This window comes from Ovis aries, chromosome 13 (genome assembly GCF_016772045.2).
Source record: "Ovis aries strain OAR_USU_Benz2616 breed Rambouillet chromosome 13, ARS-UI_Ramb_v3.0, whole genome shotgun sequence".
In the NCBI taxonomy this organism is placed as follows: Eukaryota; Metazoa; Chordata; class Mammalia; order Artiodactyla; family Bovidae; genus Ovis; species Ovis aries.
In genome coordinates this window covers 73,435,624-73,455,609 of record NC_056066.1, presented here as the reverse complement: position 1 = coordinate 73,455,609, position 19,986 = coordinate 73,435,624, and the positions used below count along the sequence as shown (strand labels likewise).

General features: G+C 43.7%; 2 protein-coding genes across 2 annotated transcripts in view; both read right to left on the bottom strand.

The window, feature by feature from the left end:
• Positions 1-9,284: 9,284 nt before the first annotated feature.
• PI3 (peptidase inhibitor 3) lies at positions 9,285-10,823 on the bottom strand. The gene is given in 2 exon segments (NM_001035224.1): positions 9,285-9,865; positions 10,742-10,823. Coding segments are annotated over 2 exon segments (663 nt in total).
• STK4 (serine/threonine kinase 4) overlaps positions 10,237-19,986 on the bottom strand; it is a 128,668-nt gene continuing 118,918 nt past the window's right edge. Inside the window, exon 11 of the mRNA XM_042230174.2 lies at positions 10,237-16,078. Within this exon, the coding sequence (XP_042086108.1) occupies positions 16,067-16,078 (12 nt within the window). The 3' untranslated portion in view covers positions 10,237-16,066. The remainder of the gene's footprint in view (positions 16,079-19,986) is intronic.

The following is a 19,986-nucleotide window of genomic DNA, read 5'->3' as shown; positions in this document are numbered from 1 at the left end:
TGAGCAAACTCCGGGAGTTGGTGATAGACAGGGAGGCCTGGCGTGCTGCAGTCCATGGGGTCGCAAAGAGTCAGACACAACTGAACTGAACTGAACATCATGCATTCCCAGAAGTTCTCACCTTCCCCATCATCCTTGTTGTCTCCTCACCACAACAGGCAGAGTGGAAAAGGCTTGATGAGGCAGTAGGTGGTTTAGAGAATATTGGAGCCACTCTGCTCCACCTAATTTCCTTCTTTTCTTTAAAATCTTTTTTTTTTTTACATGTACACATTGCTTTATTTATTTATATTTGGCTGCACTGGGTCTTCCTTGCTGCACGCAGGCTTTCTCTAGTTGCAGAGAGCGGTGGCTAGTGTCTAGTTTGGTGCACAGGCTCAGCTGCTCAGAGGACATGGAATCTTCTCAGACTTGGATCGAGTCCAAGTCCCCTGCACTGGCAGGCAGATTCTTCTCTTCTGCACCACCAGGGAAGTCCCAATCCCCTTCTTTTTAACAGGTTGTTAAACTGTAGGGCAGAAGCTGAGACCAGAAGACAGAATGGAGAGGAGAGTGCAGAGCTGCTCCAGTGCTCACAGCAGGAATGAGGTGCTTTAGACAACTTTCACGTCTGGACTTCTAAGCATAGGTGGAAGGAGGGAGTGTCCCACCAGGTCAGTCTTGGGAGTGGGAGGTTGAGGCTCATCCCCTGTAGCAGCTGCAAAGTCCAGACATCAGCTCCCTCTTGCCTTCTTTGCAGCCATCACGTGTGCAAGAGTGCTGGTTTTAAGAACCCATGCACAAACACTGTTATGGGTGTGAGGACTGGTGACTGTTAGAAGCAGACACAGAGAAAGGAAGTGAGGATTTCTCCCAGCAGCCAATGGCTGCAGCATCTCACTTCCAGGCAGAGAAGCAGAAGGGATGCCCAAGGCTTTGGCAGTGTTGGCTGGAAAAGATGTGACATCATTCTGCCCAGAGGCAATGGGGGATGGGGCACCCTACTGTGATTCAGGAGTAAACAACCCTGGGACAAGTATTGAAGAATTACTATCTTAGTGTCTAAAAACACTCAGTTGCAGACTAGGGAAGACCAAGCGCCATCTAGTGTCAGAAAGCTGGAAGGTAATTTGGGATTAAAATCCCACTTTAGAGGGATAGGAGAAGGCAATGGCACCCTACTCCAGTACTCTTGCCTGGAAAATCCCATGGACGGAGGAGCCTGGAAGGCTGCAGTCCATGGAGTCGCTGAGGGTTGGACACGACTGAGTGACTTCACTTTCACTTTTCACTTTCATGCATTGGAGAAGGAAATGGCAACCCACTCCAGTGTTCTTGCCTGGAGAACCCCAGGGATGGGGGAGCCTGGTGGGCTGCCGTCTATGGGGTCGCACAGAGTCGGACACGACTGAAGCGACTTAGCAGCAGCAGCAGCAGGGCTTCCCTGGTGGCTGAGATGGTAAGGCGTCTGCCTGCAATGCGGGAGACCTGGGTTCGATCCCTGGGTGCGGGAAGATCCCTGGAGAAGGAAATGGCAACCCACTCCAATATTCTTGCCTGGAAAATTCCATGGACGGAGGAGCCTTGTAGGCTACAGTCCACGGGATCACAAAGAGTCAGACACGACTGAGCAACTTCACTGGTTCCCTGGTTAGAGGGACTTCCCTGATGGTCCAGTGGCTAAGAACTCCATGCTCCCTATGCAGAGGCCCTGGTTCAATCCCTGGTCAGGGAACTAGATTCCACATGCTGCAGCTAAAGATCCCAAGTGCTGCAACTAACTCCCAGAGCAGCCAAATAAATAAAATAAAATGAGTAGCAAAACGATTCAGATCCATTAAAAATGACCTTGTGAAAGAGACTACTGCTAAGAGAGAAACTGGCAGAAGAGGAGTCCGATCAGAGAAGGTGCTTTCCAGGGACGTTGCCATGGTAACCAGGGAGTGTGGCTTCTGTTTCAGAGGTGGCAACATTTGTGATGTCCCCTTTGTAACCACCAATGTGAAGACTCTCTGAAGTTTCACGGGGAGTATGCAGAGGGTATCTGATGTTTGTTGACTGCCCACTGTATTTTGGTACCTCCCTTTCAAGTTCATACTTGAGTCTTTTTTTTTTTTTTAATTTATTTGGCTGTCTTGGGTCTCAGTTGTGGCAGATGGGTTCTTCTGTCATCGCAGGATCTTTAGTTGTGGCATGCGGGAACTTTAGCTGCAGCATTCGACCTCTTAGTTGCAGGATGTGGGATCTGGTTCCTTGACCAGGGATTGAACCCAGGTCCCCTGCATTGGGAGCAGGGAGGATTAGCCCCTGGAACACCAGGGAAGTCCCCATACTTGAGTCTTGATGGACATTCTGGACCCCTGCTGCAGACACTGAACAAATCAATGAGTCACTTTGTTTTACCCTGATACCTAGGGCTGCACTAAGATGCCTGGCAAATCTGATGCTCCTACATGACACTTAGATCTCCACTGAGTGACCCTAAGCAGCAAGGACCAAAGGGCAGCCTTTTGCAGGGCAATGTAATATTTTCATCTACAGCAGCACCCAGTCAGGGACCACTGGTGGCTGCGGTGAGTGTCCAGGACCAGAGTAAAGGTGTTCACATCACACGGTTGTTGAGCTGTGGTTGGCTGTGATCACACTGCCTGGACGCTCATTCTTACAGTGCCCTGAGCCTGAATCCTCACAATTCCATGAGCCATGCTTTGCAGATTGCATTCTCCAGGGAGCAGAAGCTGAGACAGAGTTAGCAGTACAAGTTTCATGGCAAAGTAACATCAGTGAAAGGGAAGGAGAGGATGCAGGACTAGGTACCAGGAGCATCATCTTGCTGACCTGATCGCATCCCTGCCAGCCCCCCGGGGAAGCTCTGGAGCAAGGATTTTCCATAAGAGGGGGTCCTCCATTAGGCAGAAGAGGAAAGAGCCTTGAACGAATCCTTACTCTGCCCCTGGCCAGGGGCTTCACCAGGTATAGTGTGATCTCAGCTCAAGTACCAGGTGTCTGAGCAGCACTTGCTATCTGCGATCAGCTAACACACTCCTCGCAGTTGGGTGGCGAGCTGCTTCTTGAAGGAACTCTGAGCTGCAAACCACCTTCTGCTCTGGGGATCCACATCTCCGTTCATACTGGGGAACAGCTCTGGTGGGCTCTCTTCCTGTAGGAAATCATAGAGGGTGGGGGTCTGTGGGGCAAACTACAGCCCCAGCCCCTGCTATAGCTGCTCACCATCATCATCACCCCTCCTCATCACCCCATTCTAGTCTCCTTGTCCTCAGCTACCATCAGAGTGGTGGCTCCTCTTATTGCAGAGCACGGGCTCCAGAGCACACAGGTTCAGTAGCTGCAGCTTGTGGGCCTATTTGCCCCACTGTATGTGGGTTCGTAGATCCCGGACCAGGGATCAAACCCATGTCCTTTTCATTGGCAGGTGGACTCAACTGAACCACCAGGTAAGTCCCCTCTACAGATATTTTATTGTCCCTAACCCCTTGCGTCATCATCTTTTGAGCTATTTAAAATCCTAAAAGATGATTCTCGAGAGTTACTTGGACAGCAAGGAGATCAAACCAGTCAGTCCTAAAGTCAATGCTGAAGCTGAAGCTCTAATACTTTGGCCACCTGATGTGAAGAACTGACTCATTGGAAAAGACCCTGATGCTGGGAAAGACTGAAGGCAGGGGGAGAAGGGGGCGACAGAGGATGAGATGGTTGGATGGCATCACTGACTCAATGGACATGAGTTCGAGCAAACTGGGAAATGGTTAAGGACAAGGAAGCCTGGCTTGCTGCAGTCCATGGGGTCACAAAGAGTCAGATGTGACTGAGCGACTGAATAACAATAACAACCACCGCTTCCTTGGATTGTTTTGTTAATCCTGGTGCCAAAATCACCAAGGGAGTCTGTGCAGGGACAAAACTATTGCATCCTTGAAAGTCACTGTGAAAGTAGAGCTTTAATGTTCTCACCATAACAACAGCAACAATGAAATAGCCATTACCTGAGAAAGATTTATGAACTACTTTTATTGTGGTAGATATTTTGCAGTGTTCAGTTCAGTTCAGTCGCTCAGTCGGGTCCGACTCTTTGCGACCCCATGAATTGCAGCACGCCAGGCCTCCCTGTCCATCACCAACTCCTGGAGTTCACTCAGACTCACCTCCATCAAGTCAGTGATGCCATCCAGCCATCTCATCCTCTGTCGTCCCCTTCTTCTCCTGCCCCCAATCCCTCCCAGCATCAGAGTCTTTTCCAGTGAGTCAACTCTTTGCATGAGGTGGCCAAAGTACCGGAGCTTCAGCTTTAGCATCATTCCTTCCAAAAGAAATCCCAGGGCTGATCTCCTTCAGAATGGACTGGTTGCATCTCCTTGCAGTCCAAGGGACTCTCAAGAGTCTTCTCCAGCACCACAGTTTAAAAGCATCAATTCTTCAGTGCTCAGCTTTCTTCACAGTCCAACTCTCACATCCATACATGACCACTGGAAAAACAATAGCCTTGACTAGATGGACCTTTGTTGGCAAAGTAATGTCTCTGCTTTTGAATATGCTATCTAGGTTGGTCATAACTTTCCTTCCAAGGAGTAAGCATCTTTTAATTTCATGGCTGTAGTCACCGTCTGCAGTGATTTTGGAGCCCCCCAAAATAAAGTCTGACACTGTTTCCACTGTTTCCCCATCTATTTCCCATGAAGTGATGGGATCAGATGCCATGATCTTCATTTTCTGAATGTTGAGCTTTAAGCCAACTTTTTCACTCTCCACTTTCACTTTCATCAAGAGGCTTTTTAGTTCATCTTCGCTTTCTGCCATAAAGCCTTCCTCAGCAATCAGTGCAAAGAAATAGAGGAAAACAACAGAATGGGAAAGACTAGAGATCTCTTCAAGAAAATTAGAGACACCAAGGGAACGTTTCATGCAAAGATGGGCTCGATAAAGGACAGAAATGCTATGGACCTAACAGAAGCAGAAGATATTAAGAAGAGGTGGCAAGAATACACAGAAGAACTATACAAAAAAGATCTTCAAGACCAAGATAATCACAATGGTGTGATCAACTCACCTTGAGCCAGACATCCTGGAATGTGAAGTCAAGTGGGCCTTAGAAAGCATCACTATGAGCAAAGCTAACGGAGGTGATGAAATTCTAGTGGAGCTCTTTCAAATCCTGAAAGATGATGCTATGAAAGTGCTGCACTCAATATGCCAGCACATTTGGAAAACTCAGCAGTCGCCACAGGACAAAAGGTCAGTTTTCATTCCAATCCCAAAGAAAGGCAATGCCAAAGAATGCTCAAACTACCGCACAGTTGCACTCATCTCACATGCTAGCAAAGTAATGCTCAAAATTCTCCTAGCCAGGCTTCAGCAATATGTGAACCGTGAACTTCCTGATGTCCAAGCTGGTTGTAGAAAAGGCAGAGGAACCAGAGATCAAATTGTCAACATTCACTGGATCATGGAAAAAGCAAGAGAGTTCCAGAAAACATCTATTTCTGCTTTATTGACTATGCCAAAGCCTTTGACTGTGTGGATCACAATAAACTGTGGAAAATTCTGAAAGAGATGGGAATACCAGACCACTTGACCTGCCTCTTCAGAAAGCTCTATGCAGGTCAGGAAGCAACAGTTAGAATTGGACATGGAACAACAGACTGGTTCCAAATAGGAAAAGAAGTACGTCAAGGCTGTATATTGTCACCCTGCTTATTTAACTTATATACAGAGTACATCATGAGAAATGCTGGGCTGGAAGAAGCACAAGCTCGAATCAAGATTGCCGGGAGAAATATCAATAACCTCAGATTTTGCAGTGTATACATATAGCAAATCACCAGGTTATACACCTTAAACTTATACATGTTATATGTCAATTTTATCTCAATAAAACAGAGGAAAGAGATAAAATCAAAGGGGTAAATATTTATTTCTATCTTCACCATACAGAATCTTCACATTCTGGAGCATGTTAATTATTCATGCAAGACTTTTTTATTTGCTACATGAATACTTGTTTACATTTCTTTTTTAAAATTCTGCCTTCTCTCATTAAGTTTATTTGTTGAGTGGTTTAATTGTGTTGATATTAGTATTTGGAATTTTTTTTCCATTTTCTGATTATTGCTGCTGCTGCTGCTGCTAAGTCGCTTCAGTCGTGTCGGACTCTGTGCGACCCCATAGACGGCAGCCCACCAGGCTCCTCTGTCCCTGGGATTCTCCAGGCAAGAACACTGGAGTGGGTTGCCATTTCCTTCTCCAATGCATGAAAGTGAAAAGTAAAAGTGAAGTCTCTCAGTCATGTCTGACTCTTCGCGACCCCATGGACTGCAGCCTACCAGGCTCCTCCGTCCATGGGATTTTCCAGGCAGAATACTGGAGTCTGATTATTGCTAGTTTATAATAACAATAGGATTCATGGGAGTTCCCTGGGGATTCAGTTAGGACTTGATTCTTTCACTGCCGAGGGCTGGGCCTGGGTTCAATCCCTGGTTGGGGAACTGAGATCCCGTAAGCTATGTGGTGCAGCCAAAAACTTAAAAATAAAACAGGATTTAGTTGTGCCCCTATGTTTATATTGGGACTTCCCTAGTGGCTTAGACGGTAAAGTGTCTGCCTGCAATGCGGGAGACCCAGGTTCGATCCCTGGGTCGGGAAGATCCCTGGAGAAGGAAGTGGCAACCCACTCCAGTATCCTCGCCTGGAGAATCCCATGGACAGAGGAGCCTGGTAGGCTACAGTCCAGAGTTGCAAAGAGTCAGACATGACTGAGCGACTTCACTTCACTTCACTATGTTCAAATAGCCTATTCAAATAACCAATACATGGAAACAAACTACATGACCATCAACAGGTGAACAAAAACAAAAACAAATGGACGGATAAGGTAGGTGTGATATATACACAAAGGGTACTATTCAGCCATAAAAAAGAATGAAATAATGCCATTTGGAGCAACATGGGTGAACCCACAGATTATCACACTAAATGGAGAAAGTCAGAAAGAGAAAGACAAATACGATATGACATCACTTAGAGGTGAAATCTAAACTATTACAAAAATGACCTTATCTGTGAGACAGAAACAGACTCACAGACATAGAGAACAGACTTGTGGTTACAATGGGGTGGGGGTGGGGAGGGATGGACTGGGAGTTTGGGATTCGTAGGTGCAAACTATAATATATAGAATGAATAAACAACAAGGCCCTCCTGTATAGCACAGGGCACTATATGCAATATCCTGTGATAAATCATAATGGGAAAGCATATGAAAAAGAATCTGTGTGGATATGTGTAACTGAATCTCTTTGCTGTACAAAAGAAGTGAACACAACATTGTAAATCAGTTATACTTCAATAAAAAATTTTGAAAAACTAGGACTTATCATCACTTACTAGCTCTGTGTCTTTGGGTGATTAATGACACTTTCATGACTTCAATCTTTTTTTTTTTTTTGGCTGTGCTGTGTGACTTGCAGGACCTCAGTTCCCTGATCGAGGATCAAAGTCACACCCTCTGCACTGGAAGTGCAGAGTCTGACCCATTGGACTGCCAGGGAAGTCCCATGGTTTCAATCTTTTAACAAAATTAAAGAGGTGTATATGGCCCAGCTGAGGGAGTTCTAATGAGAAATAAGACAATAGTTATGACATGTTTAGTACAGGATCTGAAAGAGACAAAATACTCAGACAGGAACAATTCTTACCACCAGTGGTGCATTACATGTTTCTCAGGCCAGAAGTTTAGGCACTGCTCTTGTCTGTCCTCCAAGATGCGTGGTCCAGTCCATCCCCTGGAGAATCAGAGGGGAACCCTGGCTCCTGAGGGTGTGTGTCTAAGGGACACTGGGCTCTCTGTTCTCTCACCCCTAACAAAGCCTCTGCTCCCCACCTCCCCTCTAGCAGAGCCCAACACACATACACAAAGAAGAGATGTTTCAGTGCCAGAATATCAGGGCTGAACTGACATTCATTACTATACTTCCAGAATAATTTCACCCAACTCCCCTCAAACTGAATAGACAAAATTGAGGCTCAGAGAGAGAAAGAGATTCATCTGCAGTCATCTAGCAAGTTGGGAGGAGGCTAGAGCTAGAACTCAGGTCTCTTGACTCCCAAGTGGGGTGCCCACTGCACCCCAAGGCTCCTCCCACTTCTTCCTGGAGAACTCCATTGCACAAGGGCAGGGGGGCAGGTGAGCCAACAGCAGAGCCATGAGGCTATCCAAGGTTAGCCAACATACACCTTCCCGCTGTCTTCACTCCTCTAGTCTACTCTACCCCACCCCAACTTGTATGTCCCCAGCAATGACATGGAAGGATCGATGTGTCTTGCCTCCTCATTCACATCTTGAAATAGAAAGCTGGGAGAGGATATTGCTTCACCCAAAGGAATTATGTGTTATTGGAGGTCATCTCAATCATGAACGGGTGAAATGCTTCATGAGCAGGGATTTCCTGGCATCTGTCTTTCTGTCTTCTTGGAGGATACAGATTCATGGGAAACATTAGAGGAAGGGAAGGAGGGAGTCAGGGGTTTAGCCAGGAGGGTTGGTTGGTCACACTGGCAGGGTTGATCATAGCCAGGTCAGAAGTGGAGGTCAATGGGAAGGTTTGGGGGTTTATTTCCCTGGTCCAAGGCCAGAGGCCAGAGGCCAAATGTCTAGGCTTCCGTTTCCTGGTGAAATGGAGGCTGCAGTTCTTGGGTTGATTTTTGGATTTCTACAGTGATCCCTAGGAATAGGCCTCTTGTTCCTGCCCCTCCTCTCCTTCACACCCCAAGAACATCTGCCATGGGTTCTGCTCCACTCTTCACTAGGGACAGGAAGTCCCAAACCCACACCCATCTCCCCAGAGCTCTTGGAAGCCCAGAAGTCACAGAAACCAGAAACAAATGGAGTTGAAAGCAGTGTTTTATTGGAAAGTTCACGAGGGAAGCAGTCCATGCTCAAGCTTGGGCCTCCTGGCTGAGAGGAAGAAGGGGCAGTGTGGGAGAGGGTCATGCTACAGGCACCAGGGCCTACATCCCTGGGGACCTCACAGGTGCAGCAAGCACAGACTCTACCTGGTGGAAGAAAAGAGAAAGAATCGAAAATGAGAGTCAGCAGGTGGAAGACTCAGAGGCAGTGGGAGGCAGGGCCAAGTCCACATGCCATCCTTCTCAGGACCCCAGCTGTAGCCCCTGAGACCCCTCAGTCTCTCCATCACCTCCCGTGTCCTTTCCCCCATAGCCTAGGATTGCACTCTGCCAGTTGGCCTCTCTGCACCCTCATGGGCCACCTTTCCCTCCACCCATTTCTCACCTCACTGGGGATCCATACAGGTCTTCCCACAAGAGCCTTCACAGCACTTCTTGGCCCCTGGGCACTGAGCATCTCTCAGACACCGGTTAGGGGGGTTCATCATGGCGCACCGGATCAGAACCCTGGGGCAGGAGCCACGCTTAGTGAGGAGTGGACCTCTGACTCGGTCTTGTCCTTTGACTGGATCTTGACCTTTGACTGGATCTTGACCTTTGACTGGATCTTGTCCTTTGACTGGACCTTGACCTTTGACTGGATCTTGACCTTTGACTGGATCTTGACCTTTGACTGGATCTTGTCCTTTGACTGGATCTTGACCTTTGACTGGATCTTGTCCTTTGACTGGATCTTGACCTTTGACTGGATCTTGTCCTTTGACTGGATCTTGACCTTTGACTGGATCTTGTCCTTTGACTGGATCTTGACCTTTGACTGGATCTTGACCTTTCACTGGATCTTGACCTTTCACTGGACCTTGACCTTTCACTGGATTTGGTCTTTTGACAGGATATTGACCGTTGATTGGACCCTTTTCATTGACTAAAACATTTGTTTTCTTAGTACCTTGACCTTTTGGACGACCTGTTGAAAGAAATATCCCTACTATTACTAATATTTAGACCAGCATGTCTGCTTCAACTATCTAGTCTTTCCTCCAGGTCCAGCCACTGCTTACTGCGGTGTCCCTTAAGCTGAGGGACACTGAGACAGAGGAGGCTCACCAGGGCTAGCTAGGGTCTGCACTCTTGGATGGCTGTTCCCTGGGCTTTGGAGAAAAGGTCCATAGGACCAGGTTTCCTTTGGGTGTCCATTTCTTCCCCTCACCCTCCATTCTGGGTCTTGGGGCCCTCATGAGGATATGCCAGGGAGGAGTGACTTTCAGGAGATGAGGACACATTGTCATCTTTGAGGAAACTTGGTGGAAGGGCAAGGAGCTTTGAGACAAATGCCAGGAGACCTGAGCTCCAGCCTGGCTCTGGAGATTGCCCTGACAATTCCTCACCTTGCTCTAGGTCTCGGTGTCCTGCTTTGGAAAACAGAGGTCTTCAGACTCCATGATTTCTGAGGCCCTGTTAGTTCTTAACCTCCCCTTACAGGACTGATGACTCAGGTGCTTTGATGGAGCAAACAGGCAGGGAAGAGACACCACCCAGGGCCCAGATTCCTGGGCTCCTCAACTTCATTGCATGTTCTGTCCAAGTATCAGTGCTTGAGGCCAAGGTCATGTTACAACACTCCTTCCACAAACAGCCCTGATTTCGCAGTCCTGGGGCAGAATGTACATGGAATCTAGTGGGCAACTTCCTACATCTCTGGATACACTCAAAACTTTAGCCTGCTGTCCAGGCTAAAGAGTGGGCTCCAGCTCTGCATGCTGCCCCTTGTCAAGACCCAGGCTGCCCCTAACAACCTCTCCTCAACCCAAGCCAGCCTCACCCAGGCCACTTGTCCACTCACCTCTTATGATAGCTGCCTCTGCCACCAGCGTCCCAAGGATGAGAAGCACCACCACCTGGACCAAGAAGCTTCTGGTCTTCATGTTGTCAAGAAGATGTATGACTGAGAGCTGAAGCTAAGCCTAGTTTTATGCAGCTTCAGCTTGGCCAGGTGCCAAGGGTGGGTCTGTGGTTTCACAAGGGATAAGACTTAAATTTTCTTAGTTCTACCAGGAAATATACACCCTCATCCTGGGAGGGACCTTGGGCCCTTCCCCAAGGATTATCCACAGGGAGAAATGGCTGTTACATCATTTCTAATAGCCCCAAGAGCTATCTCACATTCTCACAAAGAAGTAGGGCTGGCTGGTCTGTAGGCACCGTCATGACCAAATTCTTTATACTTAAAGAATATGAAGCCCAAAGGAGAGAGAGGAATCGCCCACAGTCATTCAACAAGTCAGTGGTAGGTCTGGAGTACTGTTTGTATAGCCAAGGTGTTCCCCCATTTCTCCCCAGCTCCTGCAAGCCCCACCCAGACCTACCCTAACAATTTATTCTTCCCAGCATCATGCTAGGCTTTTCTTTCATTCTCCCCCTGATCCCAAGAAAAACTCTCAAAGGCAAATTTGCCCTGAATGTTTAATGACTAATCATTATACTTTTCCATTTCACAGGCAGCCTCTGAAATGCACCAAGAAAGTAATAGGGAAGGTGGCATTTGACATCTGGAGCGGCATGATGCTCTTGAAATCACAGTAAGAAGAGAGGGAATACCCATAAAGGGAAGAAAATAAAAACCATCTATAAGGTGGAATCTACAGTGCATACATCCAATATGGCTTCTTCCTTTTTAGAACAGGCCCCCTGTTTCTTCTGAAGGACTCCTGTTTCTTTGTACCACCAACTTAGGAATCTAATGGGGACTGTTGACCATGAAAGCCTGACAGCCAGTCACAGATCGGAGGTGCATGCATATGTGGTCAGTTGACATCTTTTATTTAAATGGACAGTAAGGGGAAGTCCCTCCTTTTGGTAGGAGAGATGAGCCTGGAAACTCCTGAAGCTATGGTTCCAGCCTGGGAGGAGGGCAACTGTTTGAGAAAAATAAACTTAATTCAATTAGAAAAACAGAGAAAGGATGGTAAGAGCGGCTTTGGAAGGGACTAAACTTTGGAAGCCAGTCCTTCATGCCCCTCTATCTTGAGAGCAGTTCTTCCTACACCTTTGCTGTAGTTCGGTTATGACCCAATAAAATGCCTAAGCTAGTCTGAGCTGGTATTTTATCACTGCTGTCATAGTTCAGAGTAATAAAAATGAATACACAGAAGTTAGGTATTGACAGGAACAGAACCTGAAGTGTGGAAATAACAGTTGAGTTCTGGGCGAGACAGGGATGGAAGCAAACTAAGTATTTTATAGTCAAACAGTTGTTTAAATCTCCATCCTTTGTCTCTCTGGACTCAGACCTCATCATGCCCACCAGTGCTGCTGAAACATTAAGAAGCCATAATAAATGCAAGACATTGGAGTTGGCAGGCTACTTAAAAAAAAAAAAAAAAAAACAACGCTCATCACAAAATAAATTATACAAACAAAAAAAGTGTGTAGAACTTATATTATTCAAAGAATTAAAGCATTGAAATGGCAGCCTGCTTACTAGGTAAAAATGGAGACTGTTTCCTGTATATAGGCCCTATTTCTACTCACTTACCAGGTAAACAAGGAGACTATTTCCTGTATATAGGCCCTATCAACATTTACTCCTCACTAATTTCTTCCCTCTCCATCTTCCACAGAGGTAACCACTATCTTGGATTTTCTAATTTCCTGTTAACTCAAGCATCTTGCCCATTTCTAGCTGGGTTGTCTATTCCTTTTCTCATTGTTTTGTAGAGAGAAGAAACTCTCACTCATTACTAGTGAGAGTGTATGTTCATGCAACCTATTTGAAAATGAATTTGGCATCAGCTAGTAAAATTAAACATGAGCAAAATCTTTTAGATTTTTACCAATCTGGTGAGTGAGAAGCAATACACTTCTGAAGTTTTTAGTTAGCATTTCTCTATCAATTATTTCAAGCATTTTTTATATCTTAAAAGCCACTTATATTTCTTTATCTGAAAGCTTCATTTCTTTTGCTCATTTTCCTCTATAGTCATTAGCTTTTTTCTTCTCAACTTCTAACTCCTTATATATTATAAAGGTCTTTATCTGTGATAAGGTTTGCAAGTAAAAATTTTAATTCATTCTTAGACCTGCTCAAAACACCTCAGGGTGGCACCCTTTTCTCCTCTTATCTAGAGATTGCCTACTGTTGTTTGACTATTTCTGCTCTGGACTTTTGCATTTCTGCTTCATGATATCCTTAGATTGGTGAAACTGGGTAATTAATCTTTTTTTCAATTTGTGTGCCAAAAAAATCTTAATTGTACAAATGAATCATAGAAAAAAATAACTTTCTAAACTGAAACTGACACAAGAAAAAGTAGAAAATCGGAATAATACTGTAACCATGACAAAGACGGAAACAACAGTCGACAACATTTGACCAAATTAAAGCATCAGGATTAGACCTCTTCATAAGCATATTCTATAAGGCAATCAAGGAACAACTAGTTCCAATATGACATAAATAAAAATAAGAAACAATTCCCAATTTCTTATGTTTTATGAAGTAAACATAACCTTGATACCAGAGCTTAATAAGAACTTATGTCAATTATATGTCAATAAAGCTGTTTAAAAATAAAATTATCAACAAGGTTTCTGTGAAAAAGGAAGCTTCTAGCAAATCTCACTCATAGAACATAGATTCATGAACATAAAAATCAACTATGTTCATAAAATTCCAAACAAATCTACATATAATTGTTAGAGTCAATAAGAGTTTATCGTAACAGATGCATACAAAGGAAATGTACAAAAATCAATGGTACTACATATATTAACAACACAAATCAGCAAATGAAATTTTAATAATCTTTATAATCATATAAAATATGAAGAGCTTATAAATGCAAGTAATAAATTTTGTGCAGACTCACCACAGAGAAAATGACAAACCTTTAGTGAGAGCTGTTTTGTGACACTCCCAAATCAGATGTGTACACCATGTTCATGGATTGGAAGACTCAATATGATGAGCATGGCAATTCTCTTCAAATTGATTTTTAGTCTCAATGCACTCAAACCCCCAGAAAAGTTTTTATAGAAGTAAACCAAGAGAAAATTAGCAATGCAATTCTGAAATGCATGCAAAAAATGCAAAAGGCAAGATAGCCAAAATACTCTTGAATAAGAATAATTTAATAAAACGATGTAAGAGATATCAAGCTTTATTTTAAAGCTGTAATAATTATGATAAAGTGGTATTGCAACAACCATAGATAGATATGCAAATGAAACAGAATAGAGAGTCCTCAAACAGATGACTGCATATAATAAGAGTATGTTTCTAACTTGGCTATAGTAAACAAATATCGATATAGTCATATTAAGAAGGTTGCACATCATAATATTAATATGCATTCCCTAAGTGGCTGAAGGAGGATTCAGGTTAAGAAGGTAGGATAGAAGGAAGAAGAAGAGAAATAAATAAATGTTGATTTACCAAAAAACTCATCATGTCTCATGGGATCCTATTACATTTATAAATGTATTGCCAAAAAATGAATATCATTAGATCTCTGTTTACTGTCTTCCAGTGATGTCCATGAAATCTTACCAACAGAAAAAAAAAGTTGGAGAGTAATATATGGGTTTTGATAATATTTCAGTTGAACTTTCCTGTATACAAAAATACTTATGTATGAAAAAGGAAAAGGGTTTGAAGGAATATCCACTGCTGTGAATACTGGTTACATGATGATGGTGGGAGTGGAAAGGGGATAAGCATGAGTGGCTCTCCCTTTATCCATGTTAGTTTCTAAGCTTTTTCTTATTTCAGCTGTCGATGAAAGCTCAGTTAACAGTTAAGAAGAAAGGGAATTTTAGTTGAACCAGACTGAGGATTATAACCTGGAAGAGAGACTCTCAGAAAGCTCTGAGAAACTGTTCCGCCAGGTGAAAGTTGAAGGCACATTTTTGAGACAAAGGATCATACATCAAAATGACATACTGATATTTTATACAAAGTTTACCAAGGACACGTAGTGCAGGTAAGCACGTATAAAGAGAGCAGGAAGTCCGTGATCCCCCCACAGAGTTGGGAAAGAATGCTATCCTTTTAAGAAATTATATTGCTAATGTCAGAAGAAAGGGGGAAATATCTTTATGGTCAAGGAGACACTCCTGTCTTCAAGGAAGTTTGTTTAATATGTAATGCAAGCACACACTACACATTAGGGAGGCAGGAAAGAGGCCCAAACGGATGCAGAGAAAGAGTTTTGTGTTTAACTTTTTTTTCATCCTGCCTGGAAATAAGAATTTTATTTCATCATAGCAAAAATCACTACTCTTATGATCTGAACATATCGAATAAAGAAAATTAAAATTCATAATTTGTTGTTGCTGTTTAGTCGTTAAGTTGTGTCCAACTCTCTTGCAACCTCACGGACTGTAACTCCCCCCAGGCTCCTCTGTCCATGGGATTTCTCAGGCAAGAATACCGGGGAGGGTTGCCATTTCCTTCTCCAGGGCATCTTCCCCACCCAAGGATCAAACTTACATCTCCTGCACTGGCAGGCAGATTCTTTACCACTGAGCCACCAAAATTCATTATAGGCTAGAATAAAGCACTCAAGTAATCACGTGAGTGGAGGAAACAGTGTAATTGAGAGTTGCATCTAAAGAAATGATTATATATACACATAATCATTAATGTGCTACAAAGGGATGTTTAAAATATGTCATAATGTAAAAGTAAAATAGTGCATGAATCAGAGGCAGTCAAAAGAAATCGCGTAGGTAGTTCAAGCAGAAAAAGAATTTCAGCTATTGTATGAGCACATCTCATTGTAAGAACCCGAATCACGCGTGAAATCCTGGATATGAAAGAGTCTGGGGAAAGATAGGCATTTGATTTACAACCCCTGCAGGAAGGCAGTCTGGGAGCAGCTGAAATGCTTGTAGATGGAGACACGGCATAGTACTTGCCATACCCCAGCCCCCTCCCATACTTATATTTCCCATTAGAAAATACTCACCTCTCAGAAAGCAAAGTGCCCACCTTGAGTGGGAGCTGAATTGAGTGGGTCTGAGAATAAGCAAGGCAGGACACAAGTGCTGGGAGATATGAATAAAATAAATAGAGAAGAATACAGGGTATTTATGAGAGCAGTTGTTACCTTGCAATGCTGGAGTAGTATCTCATAGAGGCCAGGGTTGATGGTGGGAGCCCTCCTCTTTAAACAAGTACCTAAGAAAGAGAAGTCCCCCTATGTATTAGGAAAACTGCAACAGAGGAGGGAGCCCTTGAGCTAAATTAAGAAACCTATTACTTCCAACCCTTCCCACTCAAATAAGATACTCCTTTCAAAAGATAGTTCCTGACTCTGATTTTAAAATAAGAAATTTGGAAATCATATAAGCTGTATAGAGAGACTCCTTTAAAAAAAAACAGAAATGAGAAGCAAACCTTAAAAGCATTTGAAAGAGGAGTTTTAAAATCCCCAGTAAAATATCACCACAAAGCTGAGAAAAAATTATAATCTAAAATAGATTTTTAAAACTAGTGAAACAAATTAAAGGTATGAGGAGAAATGAAAGTTGCTCAGCCGTGTCCAGTTCCGCTACCCCTTGGATTGTAGCCCACAGGCTTCTCTGTCCATGGAATTCTCCAGGCAAAAATACTGGGGTAGGTAGCCATTCCCTTCTCCAGGGGATCTTTCCAACCGAGGAATTGAACCCAGGTCTCCCACACTAAAGGCAAATTCTTTACCATCTGAGCCACCAGGGAAGCCCAAAGGTATGAGGAACCATCATAAGAGAAATATAGAAACTCAAAGAAGAGATAGCAAGGTAACAGGAAGATGTGAAATAGACTCTGATGGAGAGAAGAGAAATTGAAGAAAAGGATAAAAATATTTCATAAATAAGGACTAAGTACAGTAAGAAAGAAAAAGGAAAACATTTTAAAAAGTATATAACATAAACTAAAAATAACTAAAGAAGTAGCTTAAAAACACAGAGTCTTAAATATTGAAAAGTCAATGAAGATCCACCAGACACAAAAATCAAGTCCTACCAGGAAGAAAACCGAGTCAACAAAACAGAAGAATTATTTAAAACAATAATCGAGGAAAAGATTTCTGAAATAAAAGATTTGAGTGTGCATATTAAAAGCTCACATTATACTAAACATAAGATGAATGCACGTAAATATTGTGGTCTTTCAAGACAAAAATAGAAGCTTTCAGGAGGCCATCACTCCCCCCTCCAACTAAAAAATAAACAAAACCTTAAAAAATCAGGTTGTAAGATAGCAATACTCAATGCCAGAAAATAGTGGAGCAAAACTTAGATACTCTATGGAAGAAAATATGCACTGAGGATTTTTGTACAAAATTTGTCCTTGACCTAAATGTATTTCTAAATGTGCGAGAACTCAAGAAATATTGTTTCTGATAACTTTCCTGGGGAGTTTCCAAGAGACAAGATTTATTCAATCAAGAAACATTTGCGGGAATTAGCAACATGATTATTACTGAGTACTGAACATTTTCATTGTGGAATTAAGTCTGATGAAGGAGTAATAAATAGTATGTAAATGTGACCTATTGTGATAATGTACAAATGCCAAAACTTCCGTCAGACAGGAGGATGAGGGAGAGAGGTAGCTCAAAGAATAAGTCCACTGACTGCTTTATATATAATAGCTTCAAGTCAAAGGATATTTAAAACACATACAGGTCAACAAAATTAAAAAACTTGTGCATCAAAGGGTCCTATCAGGATAGTGAGAAGATCCTGCTGAGAAGAAATAAACCAGGTCTCTGATAAGGGCCTATGACCCAGACTATATAAAGATCTCTCACAACTCCACATTAAAAAGGTGAACAACCCAATTTAAAAATGGGGAAAGAACTTAGACATTTCTCTGAAGATACACAACTGGCCAGTGAGCATCAGGAAAAGATGCTCAACATCACTAGTCATTGCTGCTGCTAAGTCGCTTCAGTCGTGTCCGACTCTTAGCGACCCCATGGACTACAGTTTTCCAGGCTCCTCCATCCATGGGATTTTCCAGGCAAGAATACGTGGGTTGCCATTTCCTTCTCCAGTCATTAGTCAGATGCAAATCAAAGTCACAAGATACCACTACAGGGGCTGGTGCACTGGGATGACCCAGAGGGAGGGTACGGGGAGGGAGGAGGGAGGGGGTTCAGGATGGGGAACATGTGTGCGCCCGTGGCGGATTCATGTTGATGTGTGGCAGAACCAATACAATATTGTAAAGTAATCAGCCTTCAATTAAAATAAATAAATTTACATTTTTAAAAAATTAATGGAAAATGACAAGCATCGGCCAGGAGGTGAAGAAATTGGAACCCTTGTACATTGCTGGGGAGAAGGTAAAATGGTGCGAACTCTGCAGAAAACAGCCTGACAGTTCCTCCAAAAGGTCAGCATAGAATTACCAGATGACTCAGCAATTCCACTCCCAGATGTATATGTAAAAGAACTGAAAACAGGAAGTTCTGGTCCATGACTGAGACACAGGAGGCTCCTCAACTCACCTCCACCCCTGGTCACACAAAGTTGACAGCTACAACACAAAGCCATTGAAAGAAATCCAGTAATGAGTTGAGCCAGTGCTACATATTGGGCAAGCAAGAAAATACTCACTTTGGAGAGGGTCTTGGCACACCCTCAAGCCACGAAGAACAAAGAAGTTGGCTTGGACAATTACAAGGGTTCGAGACACAACCAAGAGTTTGGGAGGGTGGGACCACAAGGTTCCTCTCCTATATGTGGTCATGTGGTCTAAACTGGAAGACATTGCTATTTTATCTAATGTCCAGAAGCCAGTACAGACTGTGGAGGAAAATGAAGTCTCCACACTGGGTCTTGCACATTTCCCCCACACCTGCAGGTAGCTCCCTACTGGGCACATCCACTTTCACTGCAGGCTCCAACCCAGACCACCGACCCTCAGCTCTGCTAGCCCTGCCATCTCACCTCATTATGTCCCAGGAATATCAGAAAGTGTTGCTGCAACAGTTTACTGGGAGGTCCCTGCTCTTTAAGCATCTCTCCTGTTGGAGTCTGAGATTCAGCTTCACTGGCAGGCCCTCCATCTGCCTGGATGGCACAGTAACCTCCTCCCTGTGGTCTCTTTTGAGAAATAAATGATAAGGCAAAACACCCTGAGTCTCTGATATGCTAGAATAATTTAGTGGCACGAACAGTCTCCTCTCAGTTCAATTCAGTTCAGTTGCTCACGTCCAACTCTTTGTGACCCCATGACTGCAGCACGCCAGGTCTCCCTGTCCATCACCAACTCCCGGAGTTTACCCGAATTCATGTCCATTGAGTTGGTGATGGCCATCCAACCGTCTCATCCTCTGTCATCTCCTTCTCTTCCTGACCTCAATCTTTTCCAGCATCAGGGTTTTTTCAAATGAGTCAGTTCTTTTGCATCAGGTGGCCAAAGTATTGGAGTTTCAGCTTCAACATCAGTCCTTCTAATGAACATTCAGGACAGATTCCCTTTAGATTGGATCTCCTTGCAGTCCAAGGGACTCTCAAGAGTCTTCTCCAACACCACAGTTCAAAAGCATCAATTCTTCGGTGCTCAGCTTTCTTCACAGTCCAACTCTCACATCCATAGATGACCACAGGAAAAACCATAGCTTTGACTAGATGGACCTTTGTTGACAAAGTAATGTCGCTGCTTTTTAATATGTTCTCTAAGTTGGTCATAACTTTCCTTCCAAGGAATAAGCGTCTTTTAATTTCATGGCTGCAGTCACCATCTGCAGTGATTTTGGAGCCCCCCAAAATAAAGTCTGACACTGTTTCCACTGTTTCCCCATCTATTTGCCATGAAGTGATGGGACCAGATGCCATGATCTTCGTTTTCTGAATGTTGAGCTTTAAGCCAACTTTTTCACTCTCTACTTTCACTTTCATCGAGGAGCTCTTTAGTTCTTCACTTTCTGCCATAAGGGTGGTGTCATCTGCATATCTGAGGTTGTTGATATTTCTCCTGGCAATCTTGATTCCAGCTTGTGCTTCATCGAGCCCAGCATTTCTCTAGACAATAATAATTTGGGGGTAGGGAAGACTTAAGAGGTGGCAGGAGCCTACGGTGGAAGGGGGACT